Source organism: Dermacentor andersoni, chromosome 9 (assembly GCF_023375885.2).
Source record: "Dermacentor andersoni chromosome 9, qqDerAnde1_hic_scaffold, whole genome shotgun sequence".
Classification (NCBI taxonomy): domain Eukaryota; kingdom Metazoa; phylum Arthropoda; class Arachnida; order Ixodida; family Ixodidae; genus Dermacentor; species Dermacentor andersoni.
In genome coordinates this window covers 73,352,871-73,378,516 of record NC_092822.1, presented here as the reverse complement: position 1 = coordinate 73,378,516, position 25,646 = coordinate 73,352,871, and the positions used below count along the sequence as shown (strand labels likewise).

Below are 25,646 nucleotides of genomic sequence, written 5' to 3'. Positions count from 1 at the left end.
CTCCCATCGGGCCGCCAGGTAGGACCCAGGCACATAGGCTCCAACTCGTCGGTGAGGGAACCTACGGTTATCATTTGAAGTTTACGACATAGGGTTAAGTGTATTGCTGAGAAGCCCACTTTAGAGGGGCTTTTAGCGGAGAAACCGAACTTGCAGGGGTGCTTGCAGTGAAGCCAGCCTTACAGGGGAAATTTTTATTTCAGGAAATGTCCGACGCAAAGAGGAGACATGGCGAAGATGAGGCACCTCTACACTATATTTTGGAAGTTTTTTTGGTGACGATACATATATGTCCAGGGACAAGGTGCATACTTTGTTGATGCAAGCTCCGAAAATTATCCCGTACAAACTCCTAGTACCAGATATACTCAAGAACATGCATCCAGGTTACAACGACGGCAGACACAAGAGTAGAGCCGAGAAAATGATCTGGAGTTTTGAGTCAGACGACAGAGCAACCTTTGTAGACGCGGCTGAATACCCACACAGAAATAGCTACGTAGCAGTAATCGTAGATCACACCCAAAAATCCCCTACAAGCGTATCAGTTAATGCCAAACATTGCGAGACAACAGAGGAGGTAGCCATTGCACTAGCATTGGTCTCCACGATTGCTCAGTACGTCATTAGTGACTCTCAAGCGGCCATTAGAAATTATGCAAAAGGTAGGGTCTCTCTTGATTGGGAGTGCCAGGGCCTCCCAATACCTGGATTTAAAATAAAATTATCACATCACAAAGAGGAGACATGACGAAGATGAGGTACCTCTACACTATATTTTGGAAGTTTTTTTTTGTCACGATACATATATGTCCAGAGACAAGGTGTAGACTTTGTTGTTCCAAGCAATGAAAATTATCCCGGCCAGTCTAATGAGAGCATGGAGAAGTTTGCGGCAGTTAATCGAGGCATGGACCAACTTTCAAGAACAGACGCTGGGCAACCAGGACGAGGAGAAATTTCAAAAAATATACAACGCTTTCCGCTGTGGGCACTGCAATTAGAAGACATTTCAAAGCGCAGAAGAATTGCGCATGATGTCTTTCCCGCCAGAGACAATGGAGAAGCTCAGGACATTTGTAATGAGATTATTAGACGATTCGAGCTCGGGCCAACACAATATGCAGTCGTGGCAGTCGCTGTTCACACCAGAGACACAAGCATCCCCCATGTGCATGTCGTCCATTACTGCATCTTGAGTAATGAGAGCTGCCGATGTGTTTCATTCTGTCGCTTCGTTCGAAGACCAAACCGCTCGTCTATTTGGCCTACAAGCGCCACAGCATGGAACTTCTTCTATCTCATCCAGTATATGTATAGCGACCTCCGACTTTTGGAACACTTTAAAGTGGGAGGAGCCGACTGGGGTCGTGACTGTAGAGCTAAAGTTGTGGGACAACTCGAGCATTCCGGACACGAGTTCTCAAGAGTTTTGGAAATATTGCACCCGCAATCTGCCTGTCCAGCTTCATGACACGTCGAATCCAGAAGTTCACCAAGCCATTCAAGCGATCATTCGCTACGCGCACGAGAGGGTGGGCAAGCAAAATCCCCAAAGCGTGCGAAGAGACAAGCGGAGGAAGCGATCCACGATTGGATCAGGGAGAACCCAGTGTCGTCGCTAACAAACTTTGTGCGCAATCCCAGGTGGCTTGCCGACCCCAACTTATACGAGGTCTGTTAGAAAAGTACCCAACCTTATTTTTTTTGCGAACACCTGATGGATATGAAACAAGCGCGCTTGAATCAGCCGACTTTGAACCTTCGTGCGCATGCGCGAATTTATCCCCGCGTGCCGATAGCGTCAGTCGCTGGGACGGAGTGCTTGAGTGAGGTAGTGCGCAGTGCTCTCGTAGGTTCTTTATTGCAAGAAAAATGGCGGAATGACTGGAGCAGCGCTACTCCATCACATTTTACCACAAACTGGGCGACAGCCAAATGGAAACCATTCGGAAGATTCAGACGGCTTTCGGTGACGATGCTATGAGCAGCACACAGATTAAGGAGTGGTACAACCGGTTTAAAGACGGCCGTACATCGGTGGAGAGCGAGCCACGCTCCGGTCGGCCATCAACATGCTGAAATGACCAGGTCATTGCCGAAGTGAACGCTGTGGTGATGCGGGACCGTCGTGTGACTATTCGAGAAATTGCGGAAGAGGTGGGCATCAGCACTTTTTCTGCACATTCTATTATGACCGAAGATTTGGCCATGAAGAGAGTTGCGGCGAGATTCGTGCCGAAGCTGCTCATGGTGGCGCAAAAGGAACTTCGTGTTGAAGTCTGGCAGGACATGCTGGATTCCACAGACAGTGGCTCCGACTTCATGTACACCATAATCACTGGTGGCGAGTCTTGGGTGTACGGGTACGACCCGGAAACCAAATCCCAGTGGTCACAGGGGAAGCATTCTACGTTACCACACCCGAAGGCCCCCCAAATGCGCAGCAACATCAAAGTGATGCTGACTGCTTTCTTTGACTCCCGCGGTGTGGTACACCACGGGTATGCACCACAGGGTCAAACAATCACCAAAGAGTACTACAGGGATGTCCTCCGTCGCCTACGTGATGGTGTGCGGCGCATGAGACCGGAGTTGTGGTCAACAGGAAATTGGTGCATCCATCACGACAATGCTCCTGCACATTCCTCGCACTTCATTCAGATTTTTTGGCGAAAAACCAAACTGTTCTAGTTAAACATGCCCCTTACTCTCCTGATGGGGCCCCCTGCGACCTCTGGCTGTTTCCCAAAGTCAAGGGGCCATTGGAAGGAGCGCGATTTGAGACAAGAGAGGACATTATGGCTGCAACGACAGTTGAGCTAAACTCCATTCAGAAAGAGGCCTTCTCGGGATGCTTTCAACAATGGCAGCACCGCTGGGAGAAGTGTGCAAAGTCCCAAGGAGACTGAGGGCGATTAGGTTTCCAACGCTCCAGTTATGCCAGTTTGTTTTTCTTTGGACAAAGGTCGGTTACTTTTCTACCAGACCTCGTATGTGCTCCTCGACCACGTTCTTTGTACCCAAGACGGCTGCTCCAAACGCAGAGCGCCAATTGCCTGTGGAAATAAAGTCGTTGAAAAACTCCTTTGTAGACGCTCGGTCTACTGCAAACACGTCTGTGTGGTCTTTCACTCGTTCGTACGCCTCGTTGCGGTGTTTGGCAATGCGGTCGTCCTCGTCCACTCCACGGGAGGCTTTCCTTTGTGGCTTACGGGGCCCAAGTAGTGGTGTCCGGGAAACAGCATCACTGCGTATAGTAACAAAATGCGGTAGCGGTAGCGAATACACCACCAGTGTCATGCATAACTTAGACGCATCTGTTTAACCTAACCTAACCTAACCCAACCCCACCTAACCCGCGTTGTATTGTTGCAGTTGTTGAAAGTAAAATTGCAGTCTGAAAGTAAAATGCGTCAGAAAAGTTGTAAAGTAGGACTGATACACAACCTACAGACGTGATAGCGTCGGATATAGTAATTTGCATATACGAGAAAACGTAATTCCGCTAATTGGAAACTACAACAAGATGCCCAACAAGAGCGTTTCTGCTATTCATAGAGCGGCGCGTCCCGCTCGGTTTCTTGCAGCACCATCCAGATGGCGCTTGCCTGCACACATCCGCGGCCTACGCAGAAGGCCGCGTTTCCAACAGAAAGCTTGCCTTCGTGCATAGCGTGCGCCACCAGCGTTTCCCGGTAAGCATTACGGTTATTCCGCAAGCGGGATAGCCAAAAGTGGACGTGGAGGAGCCCGAATGACGAGACTAGAAATGAAATAGACTTTATACTCTGCGCTAACCCTGGCATCATACAAGATGTGGACGTGCTCGGCAAGGTGCGCTGCAGTGACCATACGATGGTAAGAACTCGAATTAGCCTAGACTTGAGGAGGGAACGGAAGAAACTGGTACATAGGAAGCCGATCAATGAGTTATCGGTAAGAGGGAAAATAGAGGAATTCCAGATCAAGCTACAGAACAGGTATTCGGCTTTAACTCAGGAAGACGACCTTAGTGTTGAAACAATGAACGACAATCTTATGGGCATCATACAATATGTAGACGTGCTCGGCAAGGTGCGCTGCAGTGACGATAGGATGGTAAGAACTCGAATTAGCCTAGCCTTGAGGAGGTAACGGAAGAAACTGGTACATAGGAAGCCGATTAATGAGTTATCGGTAAGAGGGAAAATAGAGGAAATCCAGATCAAGCTGCAGAACAGGTATTCGGCTTTAACTCAGGAAGACGACCTTAGTGTGGAAGCAAGGTCGTCTTATGGGCATCATTAAGGAGTGTGAAATAGAAGTCGGTGGTAACTCCGTTAGACAGGATACCAGTAAGCTGTCGCAGGAGACGAACGATCTCATAAAGAAACGCCAATCTATGAAAGCTCTAACCCTACAGCTAGAATAGAACTGGCAGAACTTTCGAAGTTAGTGAACAAGCGTAAGACAGCTGACATAAGGAAGTATAATATGGATGGAATCGAACATGCTCTCAGGAACGGATGAAGCCTAAAAGCAGTGTAGAAGAAACTAGCAATTGGCAAGAATCAGATGTATGCCTTAAGAGACAAAGCCGGCAATATCATTACTAATATGGATGAGATAGTTCAAGTGGCTCAGGAGCTCTATAGAGATTTATACAGTACCAGTGGCACCCACGACTATAATGGAAGAAAGCATAGTCTAGAGGAATTTGAAATCCCACAAGTAACGCCGGAAGAAGTAAAGAAAGCCTTGGGAGGCAGCTGGGGAAGGCAGAAGGGGAAGGCAGCTGGGGAGGATCAGGTAACAGCAGATTTGTTGAAGGATGGTGGGCAGATTGTTCTAGAAAAACTGGCCACCCTGTACACGCAATGCCTCATGACCTCGAGCGTACCGGAATCTTGGAAGAACGCTAACATAATCCTAATCCATAAGAAAGGGGACGCCAAAGAATTGAAAAAATATAGACCGATTAGCTTACTGTTCGTTGCCCACAAAGTATTTACTAATACCAAAAATCCCAAATCACAAAGTATTTACTAATCACAAATATAATCAGAAACACCTTAGACTTCTGTCAACCAAAGGACCAGGCAGGATTCCGTAAAGGCTACTCAACAATAGACCATATTCACACTATCATCAATCAGGTGACAGAGAAATGTGCGGATATAACCAACCGTTATATATAGCTTTCATTGATTACGAGAAAGGGTTCCACTCTGTCGAAAACTCAGCAGTAATGGAGGCAGTACGGAATCAGGGTGTAGACGAGCCGTATGTAAAAATACTGAAAGATGTTTATAGCGACTCCACAGCCACCGTAGGAGTCAGGCAGGGAGATACGATCTCTCCAATGCTATTCACTGCGTGTTTACAGGAGGTATTCAGAGACCTGGATTGGGAAGAATTTGGGATAAGAGTTAAGGAAGAATACCTTAGTAACTTGCGATTCGCTGATGATACTGCCTTGGTTAGGAACTCAGGAGACCAATTGCAATTCATGCTCACTGACCTGGAGAGGCAAAGTAGGAGGGTGGGCCTAAAAATCAATCTGCAGAAAACTAAAGTAATGTTTAACAGTCTCGGTAGAGTACAGCAGTTTACGATAGGTAGCGATGCACTGGAAGTGGTGAGGGAATACATCTATTTAGGGCAGGTAGTGACCGCGGATCCTCATCATGAGACTGAAATAATCAGAAGAATAAGAATGGGCTGGGGTGCGTTTGGCAGGCATTCTCAGATCATTTGAACGCCAGGTGCCGAAAGATGTCCAGGCGCGTTCGCGTTCGAATCGCAAAAACAGGAGTCCAGAATAAGCTGCATTCCAAGAACAAATTTGCTTGCTGGTGCGAATTGTAAAAACAATAAATAAATAAACTATGCAGGCTATACAGGCCCTGTCGGCTTGTGCGATCGTTTTCCCACACGTAGTAGCCAAAGCACGGTGGCTGGAACAGTACCTGCCGGTGCGTGGTTGCCACAGCGAAGCGCCAGGTCGCTTACATCGCGCTAACATGCCCCCCGCCCCCCCCCCCCGCGTGTTGTCATAAGCGCCGGCCCAGATGCTCCAGCAAAACGCTAATCGCAATGAAGCAAGGCGGGTCCGCATACGCGCTAACACCACCCCGTTAGTTCCGATGAAGAAATGAATGTGCTACTTGGTGGGCGGTGCGCGCTGGAGCTGAACGCCGGAAGTACCAGGACGTGGCGCTGCATGCAGGAACGGGAGACCGAGGCTAAGCGGCAACTTGGACGAAGCCCTGCAGTTGAAAAACGCGAAGCGGACGCACCCACAGCGCCCGCCGTGAGCATGCCACAGTGCGGGAACGCGAGAAGACGCCGAGAAGGACCCCGTAGTTATAATCGATGCTGCTCGCGGTCACCGAGTTTTTATGCCACATACGGGAACGCGAGAAGACGCCGAGAAGGACCCCGTAGTTATAATCGAGGCTGCTCGCGGTCATCGAGTTTCTTTCCGTTCATGTGTGTACGCAAACCACACTACGCCTCTTTACTCGGTCAGCTTAAGTTTACTGCAGTTCATACTGCCTCTACAGCTACGAGCCTTACACTTCGTGTAATATTCGAAGATGTTGCTATCGCATTAAGTGCTTCACCAATATAACAAAACTGTGACGATTGATTGGTGCGTGGAGTATTACATTTGAAACTTTCGTGTCTAATGGCCAGAAACAGTACTCGCAAACCTCTCCGTTCGACAGTAATGTTTGCCATTGGTCGGTAGATGTCGCCAATTATGGCGTGTACGCTGTCCTGACGGGTGCGTGCCTTCTCTTATGAAGCGGTACAGAGTGCGACTTTGAATAGCGGCTCCAGATTTTTCCAATGAAACGTGTGGGGATGCGCGACACTCACGCGTCCCCTGATATGTTGCTTTCCCGCATCTCCCGTCTCTTGTAGTCCGGCTTCGCCGCGTGGCATGATGCCCGCGGCAGTCGGTGTGGTTGAAGCGCAGTACGACGAATGGCGCGCGTGTTGCGCTGCTAACGCCACCTAACGGCGGGGTTACTTGGGCGCGGAAAGGAGAAGGCTCTTCCTCTCTGGTTCGGGATCGGCAAGCTGCGCGGACGTTCCGCGAGTGCACCGATCCATGCTTCTGCGAGACCGTCTGGCGAGGTCCCGTTCGGACGCGCCACCGTTCGCGTGACCGTATGCGCGAGCGACGAGGCGTTGGGATCCAGCATGGGGCGAACATATTCGCTCGTTATCCGGTCGCGGTGAGTCGGACTTCCTAGATTTGTCGCGCACTCATCGGGATGTTTTGTGGATAGCAACTCGGCTAGCAGGCATTAGTCTACCAAAGGTGCAATAAATGCCCTTGTGATTGTTTTCACTACTGTTTGTCGTTCCTTTGTCCCAAGAGCACGGGTGCGAACACCACAAACGACATTTGCGTTATTGACAATAGATAACTGAAACAAATGAAAATATCACTTATTGATAATGCAGAAATCTTGTGAGTTAGTTGGCCGTGCTCTCTATCTTGTTTTCACAGAGGTAATGGGTGTTTCAGATGCTTAAGAAATCAAAAGCTCGTGTTTTTTAGCGCAACATTTTGATGGTTTCGCACTATCGCTTAAATGCGACTGTCTGAAACCCGGTTACTGCATACCGGCATACGAGAAATAACTGTCACTTCATGCCATAATAAAGTTATTTTTGCAAATATGCACAAAAATATCGTGTCTGAAGGGCCAGAGACACGGTACGACACTTGGTATTCAGTTTTCGAATAACATTCCTGTGGTATGGTAAGATCAGCTGAAGAATTGGGTAACTTATGAAAGCTAAGGCAAAGAAAGAGGACCTCGGTTGTTTACATGTGTTTATTCGTACCTGTAAATGTTGATGCGCCGAAATGGATTGTAGCGCGTCCATCTTGCGTTCAGTGTATATGTACTTCAATGAGTCATTCCATGACCGGGGTAATTGGAGAAGTATGGGAGAGGCCTTTGCCCTGCAGTGGGCGTAACCAAGCTGCTGCTGCTGATGATGATGAGTCATTCCTGGCGTCGCTGTAGAGTCGCGGTGACAAGTAATGTCATGTAGATTCCGCCGTAACAGCTGCAATCCAAGACGCACGCCTACGGGATGTCATGATCAGTCTCTCATAAAATATAAAAGAACAGACGATAACGCAAAAGAAACAAAATTAATTGGCAGGCATAATCAGTAGTCACAACTCCGGGTAGAGGCAATTCCGGTAGAACCCTTCACACGATGACTGTCGACGTTAATACGATGAGCGTTGAAGCAATGTAGTGACATGCCGAATTGCTGAAAACACCGCTATATAGAATCTGCGGAGGTTATTCTGAGATTTCCCTTGCTTCAGCTATGCGCGATGTACTTTCCCTTCGGCATTTGGCCCTCTTAGCTATGACACTCGCGCACCAGAATTGGCCATGATCATGACAGCATGACGGTGACTGTATGACAACAACGCAGTGACAACGATGCAATTGTCTATGGAACGATGAAAGCTTTATGACAACTATGGCGCGATGAAAATGTTATGACGCTGATATAAAGCCAGCGTGACAACGACGGCATGAGGACAATGGGGTGATGGCAAGGGTGTCATGTTGCCGTTGTCACGGCACCATCTTCACTGCATCGTGATCATACAGTCATCGTCATACATTTCACGTCATGTCATTGTCATCGTCGTTCCAAAGTCGCCATTAATTGCGTCGTTGTCATCGTCATAGAACTCAATCGTCATCGTTCTCTCGTAGTCATTCCGGTGTCATCATGCGGTCGTCGCCACACGGTCACCGTCATTTCATCGTAGTCATTCCTTCGTGGTCCTGCGTGGAATCCTTACTTTCGAGAGCCACAACTTTAGGTTGCTTTAGGCGTTTCCCGGAAAAAATGCTACCAACGTGTCTTCCAAACTTTAAAATCGTCGTTGACCCGAGAACAGAGTTATTTTCTTTAGTTTTGAAAGCACAAATGGAAGCATCACTTAAACTGATTTTCACAGCACGTCGGATCTGCAAGGATTTTTTTTCTTTTCAAAGTACACGTTACAGCCGGTGAAGGAGCCATCAAGGCCCGCAGCCTCCTTGGCACACGTCTCTGCACCTAAAGCGAGGTAACGGGGATGGAAGCACGCACGTAACTGGACAAAGAAAGAGTCTCGTGGGAGAGTTATTTGAGCTCACAGACGGAGGGTGATTAGCGTCACGTTTACTACGGGCCCTTAGGAAGACAAAGCAGCATCGCTCGCGTGCTGCCACTTCGACGCCTCGACGCTGTGGTCGTGCTCGTCACGCTGGCCGGCGATCGCGTGACGTCGCCGTCTCCGGCGCCGGTCGTAGAACGAGGGCACGCACAGGTACGAGCCCCGGAGGCGGCAGCACAGGTACGGGTACGGGCAGTCCTCGGGCGCCGTGCACACGTTGAAGAAGAAGCCGCCGCTGTTGTACGGCGGGCAGAAGCGGGGCCGAGCTGCGAGCGGCGAGGACGGGCACATGGATTGCGGGCCCCACCGCGGCGTTTTCGCGCCAGCGGAGCGCTTGCCAGTGCAATGCGCAACGCATCAACATATCGGCGAGATACATAGCTGTGGGTGTGCGAATAGTAATGTTTAAAGAAAGGGAAATGAATTGTGAAATCGAATCGTGCAAGAAGCGAACCGACTCAAATGTTGAATACCTTTGGAATAGTTTTCGAATTGTGAACAGTCGTTATCGCAATTCAACACGTTCTAGTGTAAACACAAAGTTAGCAATTTTCTGTCCCGATACTGCGCGTTATGAAGCGTCGCTTATTAAAAGCCGAAATCGAGCATTTTAGTGACATAGAAGCAATTTGGTCGTTAGCATATACAGCACAGATCACTGAGTGTGAGTGACAGCGGTATAGATAGAAATGGCACGCCCGTCTGAATTACATGCACCACGCTCCGGTAAGTAACTTCGTATGTTTTATATCCATTATGGCCGCCTGGAGGGTACTGATCACATATTTGGTGAGTTGAAGTATTAAAAAAAATTCTAATTTACAAACAATAGCTATTTGATTCCGAGAATGAATCGAATTAAGAGGGCATTACTTGATTCGTTAATCAAAAGTGCGTGTGGATTATTCACACACCCGTGCGAACGCAGCCTTGGGATTTGTTTTTACAAAATTGGAAGCAGTTGCAACAGTTGTGCCTGCAGAAATAAACAATTGTTCGATAATATATATATATATATATATATATATATATATATATATATATATATATATATATATATATATATATATATATATATATATATATATATGTATATATATATATATATATATTGTGAGGTTGTACGCATGAGAACCAATATTTGATTATGAGGCCTACCGTCGTGGAGGACTCCGGTATAATTTGGACCAACGGAGGTTCTCTAACGTGCACCTAAATCTGTATACACAGGTGTATTAGCATTTTGTATTCGTCGAAATTCGGCTGCCGTGGCCAGGATTCGATCCCGCGCTCTCGTGCTTAGCAGCCCAACACCATAGCCACCCAGCCACCACGGCGGGTAATGAATTCTTAGATGATCAACGAAAGATAACAGGAGGTGAAGCTACAAATAAATAAAAACATTCATGTCTTGTCACATATTACTGCGTGCGTTGACTTTGTGACAACATAGTGCGCACACATGCGTATGTTGTTAGAGAATGATCTCCAACGTAAGATTTGAAATATTTATGTGCACATAACGACAACGATAAGTTTAGGCGTGACGTGGTTCCGATGTAGTGATATTTATGCGCACAGTTTCCTTTCGTTCCATGCCGCGTGTGCAAAAATAAATCCCTAATAGCTTACCAGCAGGCAGCAGCCAAATAGTGTTGGAGTTTGCTTGACCTTTTCATCTACTTCTGGCACCTGGCGATCGAGTGATGCTTTGTTTTGCCGAATGAACTCCATGAGAATGTCTTGCTCCGTTTGCTGGATTTAGTTGTCTTATTTATTAATTGTACACTACTCTAAGTGTTCCCTTCTGATATTGTTACAGAAATCAAGGCTTTGAGTTACAGGGGTCACATTTGAATTGACGAAGTTAATTAATGTAAGTGTGTTTATGTTATGATGCATGACGTCACTGGCCGTACTGAGGAGCCGCTGCTTCAACTGCGACTTCTGTGGCAACAGATGACCTGTGCAGCCCGTTAAGCATGAGAAGGAGTATTTTGTTTTTCCACTCCCGCTGTTTCACACGACGCTCTTACTGGTCAGTGCCTGCTGTGCTTGTTTTGGATACTTCCTTGCCTCTCATATCCTTCTCAATGTCTTTAAGGCTGATGATAATAAGAATACCGAATACAATCCTTTGTAGAAACACTCCCCTTGCTCATTTGTGCTTTCTCATTTTGAAGTTTTTTGCGTGAAAGCAACTAACGCACATCTTCCCGTCGAGGTGGTTAGACCTTGCCGTCGAAGATTGCCTCATGTCTACATTGCTCCCTTTTGTAGCCTTGCATGGACCTTCATGCAAGTAAGAAGGACTTTTTGGCTTGGTTCGTACTTGCTGTTAAATAGAATCACTGCTAAACGGACGCACACAAACTTTAGACAAGAAAGAAAAGCAATTACAATGACACGGCGGCACTTCCAATTGATTTATTACAGGCAAAGACCCAAGAATCAATATTCACACGATCCCTTGCGCAAGAAGCATCGTTCAAACCTTATCGGACAACCAGTACTCAAAGAATCTAAAATCGGAGTTATACAGCTATATCGACGTATCGCTTATACATGGGCCGTCTAAGTTTTTTATGTGATTGGCTTCCAATAACGATGTTATCGCCCTTGGACTTCGTACAGAACATCACGGCGCATACGAAGCTACCGGCACTACGCGCACTTTGAAAACGTGACATATCGCTTTGAAGATGAGGCCCGTGCGGGCGCGCACTTTATCGACGTGACAGATCGCTTTCAAGACACAGGAGCGCCGGCAACACGTCCCTACTGCGTCCGCCAAAGGCGTCTACCACCGCGTCCGTGATTCGCGTGCCAACGCCGTAGTAGACGCCGCGGTTGTCTCCACTCTGTACAGAGCGGCGTGCGAGGAGGACATTGAGGCATCGTAGCACCGGAGAACGCCCCTCCTCCCTCGCCTCACTTCGCGGCCTCGCGCGCCACAGGAAAGAGCACGCATCTGTGCCGCGTTCCTCGCTCGCGCACGCGAGATTGAACCGCGTTCGCCGGCTCACACACACACACTTTCACTCATACGGAACCTCACGGTGACGGCGGAAATGCGCCTGGAGTGTCTATATAACTTCTATCGCAATAAAACCACCGAAATGTGCAGTCTATCATAGCGTTTAGAAGCATCGACAAGCACGCATCGACACTAGCTAGGACGCTGCACAATACTGATTCAATGTACGAGCCGATGCAGATGCCACGTATTGAAAAAAAGTATTGGCCAAAACGCTTAGAAGTGCTGTCAAGTGCTGTCAAGAAGTGCTGTCAAGGATTAAAAAGTATTCCGCCGTTACACCAGCTCCGTTTTGGACGGTGATGGTGCCGTTTTCTTCGATGCAGGCCTTCCCAACAATAAAGACATTCTTAGCAATCGCATAAAACACGTATTCAACATTGACAGAAAACGCATCGCCTGTCATTTGCTCATCTCGAAAATATTCCTCTACCTCGTGCGAGTGGCTCGTCCCAAACGAATTATCTACCTTTTAGCTAATTAATACTCTTACATGAAGTTACTAAGTACGCTGTTCACTAACAATAGTCCTAAGTGCCACATTAGGGTTGTCTGTTTTAGAAGTGAAGAACACATTTAGCTTATGACCTTTCGCATTACTTATATTCCCAGCAAGCCTATCCAGTTTTAGTTTTTACATATCCTTGTAACCTTACATTGTATTCACAAATCGAGGGACAATAAAGTGCAGCGGTACTGAGTACGACTTCAAGGACAATAAGATCTGCAGTGGTTCTATGTATAAGCAAGGTGACCCACAACTTGAAAAAAGTTGCAGGGCGGTATGGCTAATTGCAACATTTAGCCTATGCGAAGTTCCTTTCTCCTCTATTAATAACTTTCAGTGTGGTGGATGGCAGCTCAGTAACAGTCAAAGACAACGATAAAAATGCGATTATGTCGCATTTTTACATAAGAAGAATAGAATAGAATTTGTTGATAAGAAAGATAGAGAGGTCGACCTGAGCTAGTGCTCTCTAGTCTGTTACTCTGCACTGGGGAAGAGGGAAGGGGAGTGAAAGTACTGGGATGGGTGATGATGATAAGAGAAGTGGTGAGTGTTTATGTACATGAGACAGTTCTCTTGCTAGAGCCGCTGTTGGGAGAAGGGATACAGGGCAACCTTATGCCAGCTTAACGGGATCTCAGCTCCTTTTATAGGCAGTCAAAATAGGTACAGCACATGAAAATCGAAATAGATAAAACGAAACAGTAAAAAACAAGAAACATAATACAACGAAAGTGAAAGAAATAAAAAAGAATCGATTAAGATTGGCATATTCTTTTGTACACTATATACATGACAATACAAAACTAACGCTTACTCTGCATATATAACAATACAAAAAGAATGCATAGTAGTCACAAACAGAACTTTAATATGGGGACATTATTGTAAATAAAAAGAAAAATCTGGCAACACAATTATAACACAGATATGCACATTCCGATACAACGACATGTCGAAATTCAGCAAAATAAGCTTTGTAGATCTGATTTGAACGCAATATCTCGAAGTGTTTCTAAACATAAGCTGCTGCAATATATGCAGCTTTGGAATCCGTCTTTGGAAACTATTACGATCATATTGCCCCTGCAAATGAAACAAATTAGGTATCTATATTCCGAAAAACGCCTCAACTGTTTGATGACAAAGTGACAAAAAAGGTGATTTTTATCTGATAAATAGTTTTTCTACTCACAAAACAAGATAAGGTTGTCGTCTTTCGGCAATGACAAATTATTGTGCGTGGCGCCGAGGTCATGTATCGGTGCATGGTAAGGAAGATTCACAATGTGCCAAACTGCTGTTGAAGTACAAATGTTTTATTGATATTTTGAGTTGCTGTTGGGGACCAAACCCAATCGTGTTGCCAAAGCTAAAGTCGTAGACCACGAAAAGGCATTAGATTGCCTTATATATGGTACCTTACGGTCCTACCGTACTTCATGGCATATTTAAGCGCGCGATGCCCACGCTGTGTTCTAAGCTGAGCCCGCACTCGATCTGGTTTGCGAGTAAGCAGCAATCGCGTGATCCGCATATTGGCCACGATTTGGGCGTCGGCATTGCGAAACGCAACATAGGCGTGCATTTACGATGGGCCAGCAGAAAGAGACTCTGTGGCTTAAAAAATCACAGAAAATGCAAACCCATTGGGTTTATACTAAATGTGCGTGTGATGCGTCGTGTATGCTTAACTCAGTTACATGGCGGTACATAGTTATGTGGTATGTTCTTCACTTGTCGCCTACTGATCTGCAAAATTGTGACCTGCGTATTTTCGCGGACAACTTCGAGTAGGTTTAGGCAGTGATGTAGCAACTTATGTGCTCTAACAATGCGACGGAAATGCAGGGACGGACGTCTTAGCACAGCAACAGAGACCACAACAGCGCGTAAACGCCTACGGCAACGTATACCGAAGGAAGATTCCCTGGCCTGCAAAGCCTGCATGCCAAGTACTCGTGCACAAGTCCTGCAGCAGGGCTACACTTATGTCGGATGCACTTGTGCGCTGGTGTGCACATAAGGAAACAAGACGTGTACCGAATAACACGATGGAGGAGCTAGCGCCGATACAAGCGGGTCACCAAGCGTGCAAAGCTGCAGGTGTGCCAACCAATCAGGCACTTGCTCTGGAAGTGCTTCAAGTGCACAGCTCTCCGGTCCTAGCTGACCCCATCGAAATCTTGCAATTCCCCAAGCCAGTTACCCTTATTAGGCCGATGAGCCATTCATAATTTATTGTGCTTTACGTGTTTTATCATTTTTTTATGGAAATGTGCAGGGTCTGCGGCTTCCTGGTCTTGCGAGCAGAACGACTCGTATAAAAGTGCTGTTTCACGGCATTCAGTCTTCTTCGGCGCTTTATTTTATTTCATTTTAGTTTGCTCTGGGACGAGAAGCATCCGTTGCCATTTAAATGCGTCTACCTATCCCATAATATCATGCTGTATAAAACGTATATAATGAAAGAACTCGAAATGCGTTGCGTGAGATTCCGTTTTAAAACGTGCAACAATGGCAGCTCTGTTTCGTGTGCATGCATGTATACTTACGTCGCACGGGCACCTTAATGATGGGACAGGGCTTGAAGTGCTTGACGCAGCTGTCACCCCTGCTCAGGCCATAGATGCAGCACTCGTCCGGTAGGCAGTCCTCGTGGGATGAGCATGCTCGGAACGTGCCCTGGTACACCTGCGGGCCGACGAGCACAGGGCCACGAAGTATTGCGAGTAGCGGCGATGGGCGAATATCAACTTTTATTTTCCGAATACCAATAGAACACAAATATTAAGTATGGAATATGAGGTTAAATATCGGTGACCAAACGTGTACGCAAATATTTGCGGCAGTGATATTCATTAATGCATAATTAGATACTGTACGTGTAGTGACCAGGGCACAAAAGGGAGCTAACTATAAGGGACAAACGATCAATTTTCAAAGGCAAGGTCAGTGATTGTCACAGATGAACTACTTAAATGCCCGCACAAGAACCTTACAGCGTGGCTGGACACAACCTTCTGCTAGAAAGAATGGTTGCTTTGTTACTAGCTTTCAAAACTTTTATTAAGTGGTTGCTGAAAAAAACCAGGCGTGTAAATAGGCCGCAGAAATTCTAAGAATTGTCTACTAGTGTGTAAGCAGTCTGTGGCTCATCCGTTACTTCGCTTTTGCTTAATTGCTTTTCCTAGTTTATGCACGTCTACCCATTCCTTTCCCGGTGCGAAAGAACGCTTACGCATTAACCGGCACTTGTCAGAATGTTTGTAGATTTTTGTTGCTTATCATGGGGGGTCTATCCTGCTTACACCATATTATAACGTTCGAAACACAGTTACGTTCTATACAATCATGGAATTACAAACTTCTTGTATTGCTGCGTTCTCTACAATTTCATTTTTGTGAATCAGACAACCTGAATTTCTTCTGTGGAGGCTGAGAATCTGCTTCTCCTTCGATTTGAACGTAGTATTACAAAGTATTATAGCAGTATTATAGTAGAATATATGCGACAATAATAAGTATCAAGAAGAATTTCAGCATGCAGTTCTTTTTGTCTCGTGCAAAAAGATGCAGAAGGCTTTACAAACGTTACTGTGGCTGTAACTCCGTGCGGTAGCCCAAAGGAAAGAATTACTGGAAGAGTGAAATTCAAACAAAGGTTTAGGTAGGGTTCTTATAAAAATCCTTTCCGTTGAATAATGAAACGACGGTATCTAAAAAAGGATTGTTGAAGAGATTGACTCTCATTGCATAGAGGGAACAAAGGCGACAAAGCCGGACCATACCTGTGGAGACAAAAGTTCAGTGCGAGTATTCGCGAGCATATTCGCGCAATCGTTACTTCAATTTTTCTAGTGGTGCATCGTTTATTGTTCCAAGGAAAATTGAGATGTGGAATTAGGATGCTGACAACGATGATTCCGGGAAAATATTTCCTGTAGTGTATTTTCTGAATCGCGCCGCAGTGATGAATGCTGACGCAGGTAAAATTGGCATTATAGGACCGTCGTGGGATGCTACTGGGAGCGCGTCTGCATATTCGTTTAAGGCTAGATTTTTGGCCTAGCACCCACACTAAATGAAACGAGACGTAGATGTCTTGGGAGTAGAGAATTGACAGTTTCTAATGAATCTGGCAATTTGGACGTGGTTAGTGGAGAACAGACAGAGAGAAAATGGGCTAAAATTACGCCTGTTGACAGAGATAATGGCAATTCTCGTGAAGCTAACGGAATTGCCAATAATTTTGCCTGGCAGATAGGCGTGGACTCAGGTAGCCGAATGGAAAAGTACCAATTTAGATATGACGATACAATGCCCACACCTGCCTTTTCTTCACAGGCAGATGCATCGGTTGCTGTCATGGTCTCTGTATCCAGGTGTGTAAGGTGGTCTTCCAAAATACCACTGAGAAATTGATAGGGCAAATGTTTAGTATTGCTTGAAAAAAATATCACCATGTTTATTTTTATTGACTGGAACAGCAGAATTCAGTAAGACCACCTCACATAGGTGAACATTTAATGGGTCCAATAGATTTTGTGCGATAACAAAGTGAGGATAACGCGAGCGATAGCATGGATGTTTAAAAAATGAAGCTGATTGAATAATGAATGCATAATATAACCGCGCAAACGACAACGGACGAAGAAGGAAACGCACTGGTCGCTTGCGCGGTTACATTACGCATTCAAATGTCGACCACCAGCTAGCCCACCTTTCTCCGTTCAGTAATGAAAATGCATTGTGACCTCCTCTGTGGAGATGCATATATATATTTAGGAAGGTTTCTACACTTAGGATACGAAATCTCACGAGAAGGCAGGCGCGCTTCTTGATAAAGGATATTGTTAGCGACAAATTTAGGAAGCCCAAGACGTAAACGTAATGCTTCTCGTTCTAATACAACAAGAGGTCGAATTTTGTATGCAGGTCCACCAGAAAACAAAACACACCCGAACTTTGTTATTGGGTGAACTACATGCAGTAGATCATAATGAGGACATGCCGACGCAATCTTGATCGACTGCTGCCAAGTTTGCGCAACCATGTTACTGCGCGTACTCCGTTTGAGGTTATATGCTCTATGTGCAGACTCAAATTAAGCTTTTCGGCGTACATTACACCCAAATATTTCAGTGAACTCACCTGTAGGGCACCCTCTGGTAGACAAAGAATCAAAATTTGCACAGGAACGCCATGAGGGAAAACTAGCACGGTGCTTTTTCTGACATTGAGATGGTAATGCCATCAAGCCACAATTCCAGGCTACTCATATGGGGCCATAGAGCTTGGTACATTGCATGTATATCTACTGACGCAGCAAAATAATGTGATGTCGGCGCATGCATACACATGCACATCGTGCTGCAAAGGCACAGTACTCAGTAAAAGATTAAATAGAAATGGCGATAGGACTTACGTTGGGCTGACCTCTTGAATGTTTATACGTTAATGAAGACAATCCGCGTTGAGAGCAGTAAAATTCCCTTCTGTTTAAATATTCATAACCACACGGGACAAAATAATTTGGCAGACCTGCCATCTGAGGCGCGTCTATTAGTCCTACATGCTCTACACTGTCGTATGCTTTAGTGATATCCAAAGTGACGAAGGCAGCATATTTTTCCTGACATCGAGAAAGTTTAATATGACTTTCTAGGTCGACATGGGCGCACTAAATCAAGCACCCACGCCTGAAGCCAATTTGGCATGGCCTCCAAATCACGTTCTCTATCAGTCAATTGTCTATGCGGTAGTGTAAGATTCTTTCGACGAGTTTCACTCGTTTAGATGTAAGAGATATTGGCCTAATGTTACCTAAGAGGTAACTAGCACTTCGATCTAATAATAATTGGATTACTTTTGCGATTTTAGTCCGGAGGAATCAACAAATCTTTAATTCAATAGTTTACCATGGTAAGTAATGCGTGAGGAGATATCTTAAATAAGGTTTTTATTATTGCCTTAGTGATTGCCGTAATGATGCCTGAATTGGGCAGCTGGTTCATTACATTTGTGAGCTCCGAAAGCACAACTTGTTCGCGCTTCACAGTTGTAACTTCAGCATGCATAGGCGACGTGATGTGATAGGGAAAAATCGACTTAAAGCGACTTTCCAGACCTTTAGCAGTATCTTCCAGTGATTTAGCCAATTTACCCGGTGTTGGAACCAGAGAGTCAACGTTTAATTGTGCCGCAATAACCTTATTTTACAAAAATCGAAAGCATGCTTTTCTGTTGGTAACCTTTGGAAGAAAGTCGAAGGACTCGAATCAAGGAGTGCAGGACGCTTACGTAAATATCGTGCAAAGTATCTACAGAGATTCCACAGCGACCTTTATTCTCCACAAGAAAAGTAGGAAGATACCTATAAAGAAAGAGGTGAGACGAGGAGACACAATCTCTCCAGTGATATTCACTGCGTGTTTCGAAGAACTATTCATACTATTAAATGGGGAAGGGTTTGGAGTAAGCGTCAACATCGCATATCTCAGCAACCTTCGATTCGCAGATGACATTGTCCTGTTCAGCAACACGGGACAAGTTACAAGTGATTGAGGACCTTACCAGAGAGAGTACAAGAGTGGGGTTGTAGATTAATATGTAGACGACAAAGATAATCATCATTAGTCGGGCAAGGAGACAAGAGTTCAGGATCGCCAGTCAGCCTCTAGAGTGTGTGAAGGAGTACGTCTACCTAGGTCAATACTCACAGGGGACCCTGATCATGAGAAAGAAATTTACGGAAAAAAATAGGCCGGAGCGCACTCGGCAGACATTTTCAGAACCTGATTGGAAACTTACCACATTCATCAAAAAGAAAGGTGTACAATCAATGCATTCTACCGGTGCTGAGATATAGGGTAGAAACTTGGAGACTGACGAAGAAGCTCAAAAACAAGTAAAGGAACGCGCAAAGAGCGATGAAACGAAGAATGTTAGGCGTCACGTTAAGAGACAGGAAGATAGCTGTGTGGATGCGAGAGAAAACAGGGGCAGCCGATATTCTAATTAAGAGAGAGAGAGATAAAGATAATTTATTTGAAAGAAGGTAGAGAGGTCGCCTGAGCTAACGCGCTCTTGTCTTCTACGCTGCACAGGGGAGGGGGAACGGGGATGTAAAGGTGTGATGAGGTACGATGATGACGGCATAGACAGAGGGACGATCAACGCTGAAAGCAAGTTCAACCTTCTGGTGATAAACCTTCAGCCATTATCGGGTACTGTATCTTGTCTGTAGTCACTAGTTTAAGTGAACCTAGAGATGAAGGCGTTAAGACGAAGCTAGTGGGTGGGCCTCCCCTGCTTGAGCAGCACAGGCGCCATACAAAAGCTTTATAGCACCTAAACAACTGCGATAAGCGGCTCCAGTACGGCGAGTACCTGCAAGGAATTTTCGGCTGCCAGATTCTGCAGACCACGGAGAATCACGCGCATTGACTCTACCAGTTGCTTCAGCCATTTCTGAACGCTTTCCTTCTGATTGTGTGCGTCTCCTTGCTTGCCTGTTGTGCCACTGGTTTCCTTGGCCCTGCCATTTTTGGCTTCATGGCGCAGAGGACCACTAGGGTCCGCTCTCATGGCGGTGGATCTAAAGAGCAGCAAAGGCCATTTCGTGTCTGTATCAGCCGGTGGAGGCGAATATTCGCCGCGTGCTCTCATCGACCTTGAATTAGCAGAAAGAAATGGAGCTGGGCAGGTCATGTAATGCGTAGGTTAGATAACCGGTGGACTATTAGGGTTACAGAAGAATGGATGTCAAGAGAAGGGAACCGCAGTCGAGGACGGCAGAAAGACTAGGTAGGGTGATGGAATTAAGAAATTCGCAGGTGCTAGCTGGAATCGGTTGGCGCAAGACAGGGTTAATTGGAGATCGCCGGGAGACGTCTTCGTCCTGCAGTGGACATAAAATAGGCTGATGATGATGATGATTAAATATTGTTACCATATTTGTCGTTGTCATATTGCCAATACTGTCGTTGCCATAAACTACCATGTTGCCATAAGCTAACAATTGTTATGCCAACAATTTCGAGTGTGGAACTCTATTTGCCCTGGCAGGCTGAGAGAGCGAGAGAGAGAAAACATTTCGTGTTGATCAGGTAGGGCGACTTCCCCGTAGGGTGTGCTCTCGTTCCTCCGCGTGCCCGCTGGATCAGCCGTCGCTGCTCTTGCGGGTCTAAGCTGGTCAGCGCAGGACTCAAGAGGAAGGTGAAGGAACAAGGGAGTAGCCTGGATGGTTTGGGCATTCCCAGGTGCAGTGCTTTGCTCCACAGTAGGGACAGTATGAGGCATATCGTGTGAGGTCGAAGAGGAGAAGGTAAAAGAGACGACGGGGATAAGTTAGTTTATAGCTGTCGTCATTCGAGGGCATCTTCTCGTGTAATGGAATGGTGTGGTGGGGGAAGCGTCTTTTACTATCTCTGCAATATTGTAGAGTTTCAGTGTAGTTCAATGGTTCAATGGTTCGCCGGCTCTTCCAGCTCTACTCATTTTGTGAATTTCTTAGACTTTGCTAGTGGACTGCTATTTCCTCCTTAACTGCGATGGAGATGGAGCCTCACGCGCGTCCGCCGGGCTCGGCAGTGCCCGCGGCGGCTGCCTCCAGGAAGCGCAACGGCACCGAGAGCGACACTGACAGCGACGACACCATGCAGTACTATGTCAGCAGTGAAGATTCTTGCGACGACACCTTCGAGCTGGTGCGGAGTCGTAAAGCAAAGCGAAGATTTCTCAGCGCATCATCGAATTCGAGTGAGTCCACCGTGAGATCTTCGCGGGATACCGAGGAGCTCACCATCCTATTCTCGCCAGTTCTCGCCAGTGACAACCTGAGACGCCTCAACAGGCAAGCCGTGTCTTCTCATCTAGAGGCGCTGGTTCCAAACGAAATCAAAGACATCAGGGTGAACACCCGTAAGAACGTGCTAGCTATTGACGTAGAACACGCGGCTGCGTTGGATTCCTTGCGCAAGGTCACGGAACTTGGCGGGATGAAAGTCCGCCCTTATATTCCGCTCGGGAAACAAGTCCGTACTGGCGTAATTTACGATGTTGACGAGACCATCGTCGACTCCGATCTGTCAATCTTAATCAAGCCAGCTACGGAAAACACCATCATCACAAACGCGTTTCGTCTCGGCACGTCACGGTGTGTGAAGATCATATTTAAGGGCGAATCCCTTCCATCGCACGTAAAAGTGGGCCACTTCCGACACGCAGTTCGCCCCTTTATACCAAAACCAGCTGCAGTGCTGGAAGTGCAAGAAGCTTGGCCATGTGAGTAGTGTGTGCAATAACACTACCGTCTGTTCTCGCTGCAATGGGCCCCACACCACAAACACGTGCGAGGCCAGTGTGCTGAAGTGCACAAACTGCAGCGGCCCTCACGATGCATCTTCGAAGGAATGCCCTTTGATTCGAAAGGAAATGCAAATATTGAAGAAAATGGTTAGATACCACTCGTCTCACCGAGAAGCAGCAGCATCTATTAAGCGACGACGATCACGTCGCCGACGTCGATCAAGAGCCTCCAAAGCCTCTGCAGAACGCCACACACGTATATTACCACCCACTCTTCCGCCCAGGCCAAACGCAGTCAGCTCAAAGGACAAAGGTGCATCGAACAGCACGGCTGCTGACGCGTGGCCTGCACTCCCGAAGCTACATGCCCCTACTGAGCGAAATGATACTTCTACAGTAGGGGACACTTCGTCTGTTCCTGATAAATTGGCGGACCAAGATCAACAAATTGTTGTTATGATCAGCTCTCTGGTGAGTGCTATTCGTGTTCTACTGGACAAGCTACAGACACCAACAGCTCGAAGTGCATTGCAAGTGCTGGATGCCATCAGTCCGGTTCTGGCGAGCCTTCAGAAGTCCAGTGCTTGAGAACTTCTACAGCAGAACCATGGCTCATCGACAACAACAAAGATCGTTCCGGGATGATGTGAGAAGTGCCTCCATATTCCAATGGAATGCGAGAGGCCTGAGGTCTCGTATTTCGGATTTCCGACAGTTCGTATTTGCAAACCATTTTCCTATACTGGTCATCTGTGAACCGAACTTATCAGCCTCCATAAGACTATCGGGATATGAATCTTTTCTTTCAAACACGTGTGTCCGTAGTAGTAAGGTTCTGGTTTACATTCGCAAGGACCTTACGTATTTTTCCCAACCCGTAGCGCCACACGACGGTAACCAATACGTCTGTGTTACTGTGAAAAAGAAGAAGCTGTCTTTTACTCTTATTGGCGTCTACCTTTCCCCAACAAGTCAGTTTGATAGAAAAAGACTGGAAGATATTATGGCTGATACTCCCGGTCCTTGGATAATAACAGAGGACTTCAACGCTCACCACCATATATGGGGAAGCTCCAGGATAAATTCGAGGGGCAGGTCACTAGTATCCTTTGCATCAGGCCACAACCTGTGTCTTCTAAACGACGGAAGCCCGACATTTCTGCGAGGAACTACATACAGTAGCTGCCTTGACTTGACTTTGGTGTCACGTTGCCTGACTTTGAGCGTGTAGTGGTTCACTGATATTGAAACCCATGGAAGTGATCATATTCCGACCTATGTGAGAATCGATGGACTAGACGCCGCATTACCGGTAGTCTCTCGCCAAATCGACTGGTCAGTCTTTCAAAATCGCGTAGAAGACGCATGCAAGACACATATTGCACGCAGATTAGAAGACATAATTGCAGACGCTATGCAAGATTGTACACGCTGCTTCACACATCCATCAAAGCGTACAGATAATGACATTGAATTGGAAAGGCTTCGTGCACTACGTCGCCGAGCTGAAAGGAGGTACAGGCGCACGAAGTCAATTCTTGACCTCAGAGAAGCTCGGCGCATGCAAAAGAAGATCAAACGCCGAATGGATAAGCTAGCGGATCAAAAATGGAAATGTTTTTGCGACTCACTAGACCCCCGCAAGCCATTGTCCCGTGTGTGGCGTACCTTACGGGGTCTTTGCTCAAGTCTCCAGCAACGACACCCATTCAACGCCCTTGCTCTCTATCAAAACCGCCGCGAGATAGACGTCGCAGAGGAATTTTGTGCGAACGTCGCCGGCGGCACGGTTTTAGTCCCTGACATGGCTCTAGGCAACATCCCCAGCCCACGAGATGCAAGTATGGACGCTCCATTCTCTATGGAAGAGTTAGAAGCTGCTATGGCGCTATGTAGGTGTTCGTCTTCACCAGGACCCGATGGCATAACATATACTGCTTTACGCCACCTAGGCAGAGAAGCACGAAGAGAACTCCTCAGCCTTTTTAATAGTTCATGGCAAGATGGTGTCGTCCCACAGGAATGGAAACGCAGCCGCCTGGTACCGCTTCTAAAAGCAGGAAAGTCACCGCTCGAACTGGCATCCTATCGGCCTATAGCTCTTGCCAGCTGCGTCGGGAAGCTCATGGAACGTATGATCCTCATGCGTCTCGAATGGTACCTTGAACACCATAAAATTTACCCTGACTCTATGGCGGGATTTCGACGCGGTCGTTCATCGATTGACAGTGTCATCGATCTAGTATCATCTGTGGAACAACAAAAATCTCGGAAGCGATTATCAGTAGCGCTCTTTCTTGACGTGAAAGGCGCTTACGACAACGTTTCCCATCAAACCATTCTAGATGCACTTCTGACAATTGAGCTAGGAGGGCGAGTATATCGATGGGTCAGTAGCTACTTGACACAAAGGTCCTTGTTCGTACGAACAGAAGATGGTCCGACTACCGACCACTACACATGCCGAGGCGTTCCCCAAGGCGGTGTTCTAAGCCCTATTCTTTTCAACCTCGCGCTTCTTGGGCTGGCCGAATCCCTACCGGAAACAGTGAGTGTTTCAATCTACGCCGACGACATCTGCATCTGGACATCAGCGGTCACTCGCCTGCAGGTTCGCGCACGGCTACAGAAAGCAGCAACACAGGCATCTGACTACCTTCACACACAAGGCCTTACCATCTCAACAGAAAAATGTGCATTAGTCGCTTTTACGCGAAAAACGATGACTCCTTATCCAGTATGCATCAATGGTCAGCCTATCTCCTGCAAAAGAAGTCACCGGTTTTTGGGCGTCATTGTAGACCGGGACCTCACTTGGAGCCCTCATGTTGCCCACTTAAAGAAGAAGCTCACATCTATTGTTCACGTCTTCAAGTTCATCGCCGGCAAAACATGGGGATCGTCAGTGGGCTCCATGCTACAGTTATATCGAGCACTGTTCATCGGATTCCTACGCTATAGCTCCCCCGTGCTTGCTAAAACATGCAAGTCAAATCTTCGAGAACTTCAGAGCGTGCAGGCGCAGGCACTACGTGTTTGCCTAGGCCTTCCGCGCAGCGCCTCGACAGCTGGAACCATTATAATGGCTCAAGACCATCCGATCACGACTTACATTAGCACCGAAACGCTTAGAGCCCATGTTCGTCATGTTTCACGGATGCAGTCAAGCTCTCTTGCGTGCCTGCCAGAACGACGGCCACAGGCGTCCTTCTCCAACAAGGTCAGCATCCATCGTGCCTCCTTACCATCGGGTTTCACACCCTCTGCACGTTCAACCTCAGCTTTGTGGTGTTTAAAACAATCTCAAGTGCGTCTTACGATTCCAGGGATAAGAAAGAAGAACGACCTGCCTACCTTGGCCTTGAAGCAAGCAGCTCTGGATTGTTTGCACACTTTCTACTTTGATCGAGTACATATATATATACGGATGGCTCTTCCACTCAGACCAGCTCCACCAGCGCAGTGGTTATACCATCTCGTTCACTAAGCATCCAATACAAGATTTCTCACTTGACAGCATCGACTAGTTCGGAGCTTGTTGCCCTCCGAGGTGCCGTTGATTATATTAATAACCAACCGGCTAATCGGTG

General features: G+C 46.7%; 2 protein-coding genes across 3 annotated transcripts in view; one reads left to right on the top strand and one right to left on the bottom strand.

The window, feature by feature from the left end:
• Positions 1-747: 747 nt before the first annotated feature.
• LOC126527812 (uncharacterized) lies at positions 748-1,684 on the top strand. The gene is made up of 3 exons (XM_055068933.1): positions 748-761; positions 1,054-1,390; positions 1,568-1,684. The coding sequence occupies exons 1-3, from the start codon at positions 748-750 to the stop codon at positions 1,682-1,684; spliced, it is 468 nt and encodes a 155-aa protein (XP_054924908.1).
• A 7,504-nt stretch (positions 1,685-9,188) lies between these two features.
• The window catches only part of LOC126528250 (uncharacterized), a 114,470-nt gene continuing 98,012 nt past the window's right edge, over positions 9,189-25,646 (bottom strand). For both annotated transcript variants that reach the window (XM_055069214.2, XM_050176141.3), the window contains exons 4-5: positions 15,300-15,438; positions 9,189-9,465 (exon numbers count right to left, since the gene is read on the bottom strand). In XM_055069214.2, coding sequence (XP_054925189.1) covers positions 9,218-9,465; positions 15,300-15,438 — 387 coding nt within the window. In that variant the 3' untranslated portion in view covers positions 9,189-9,217. The remainder of the gene's footprint in view (positions 9,466-15,299; positions 15,439-25,646) is intronic.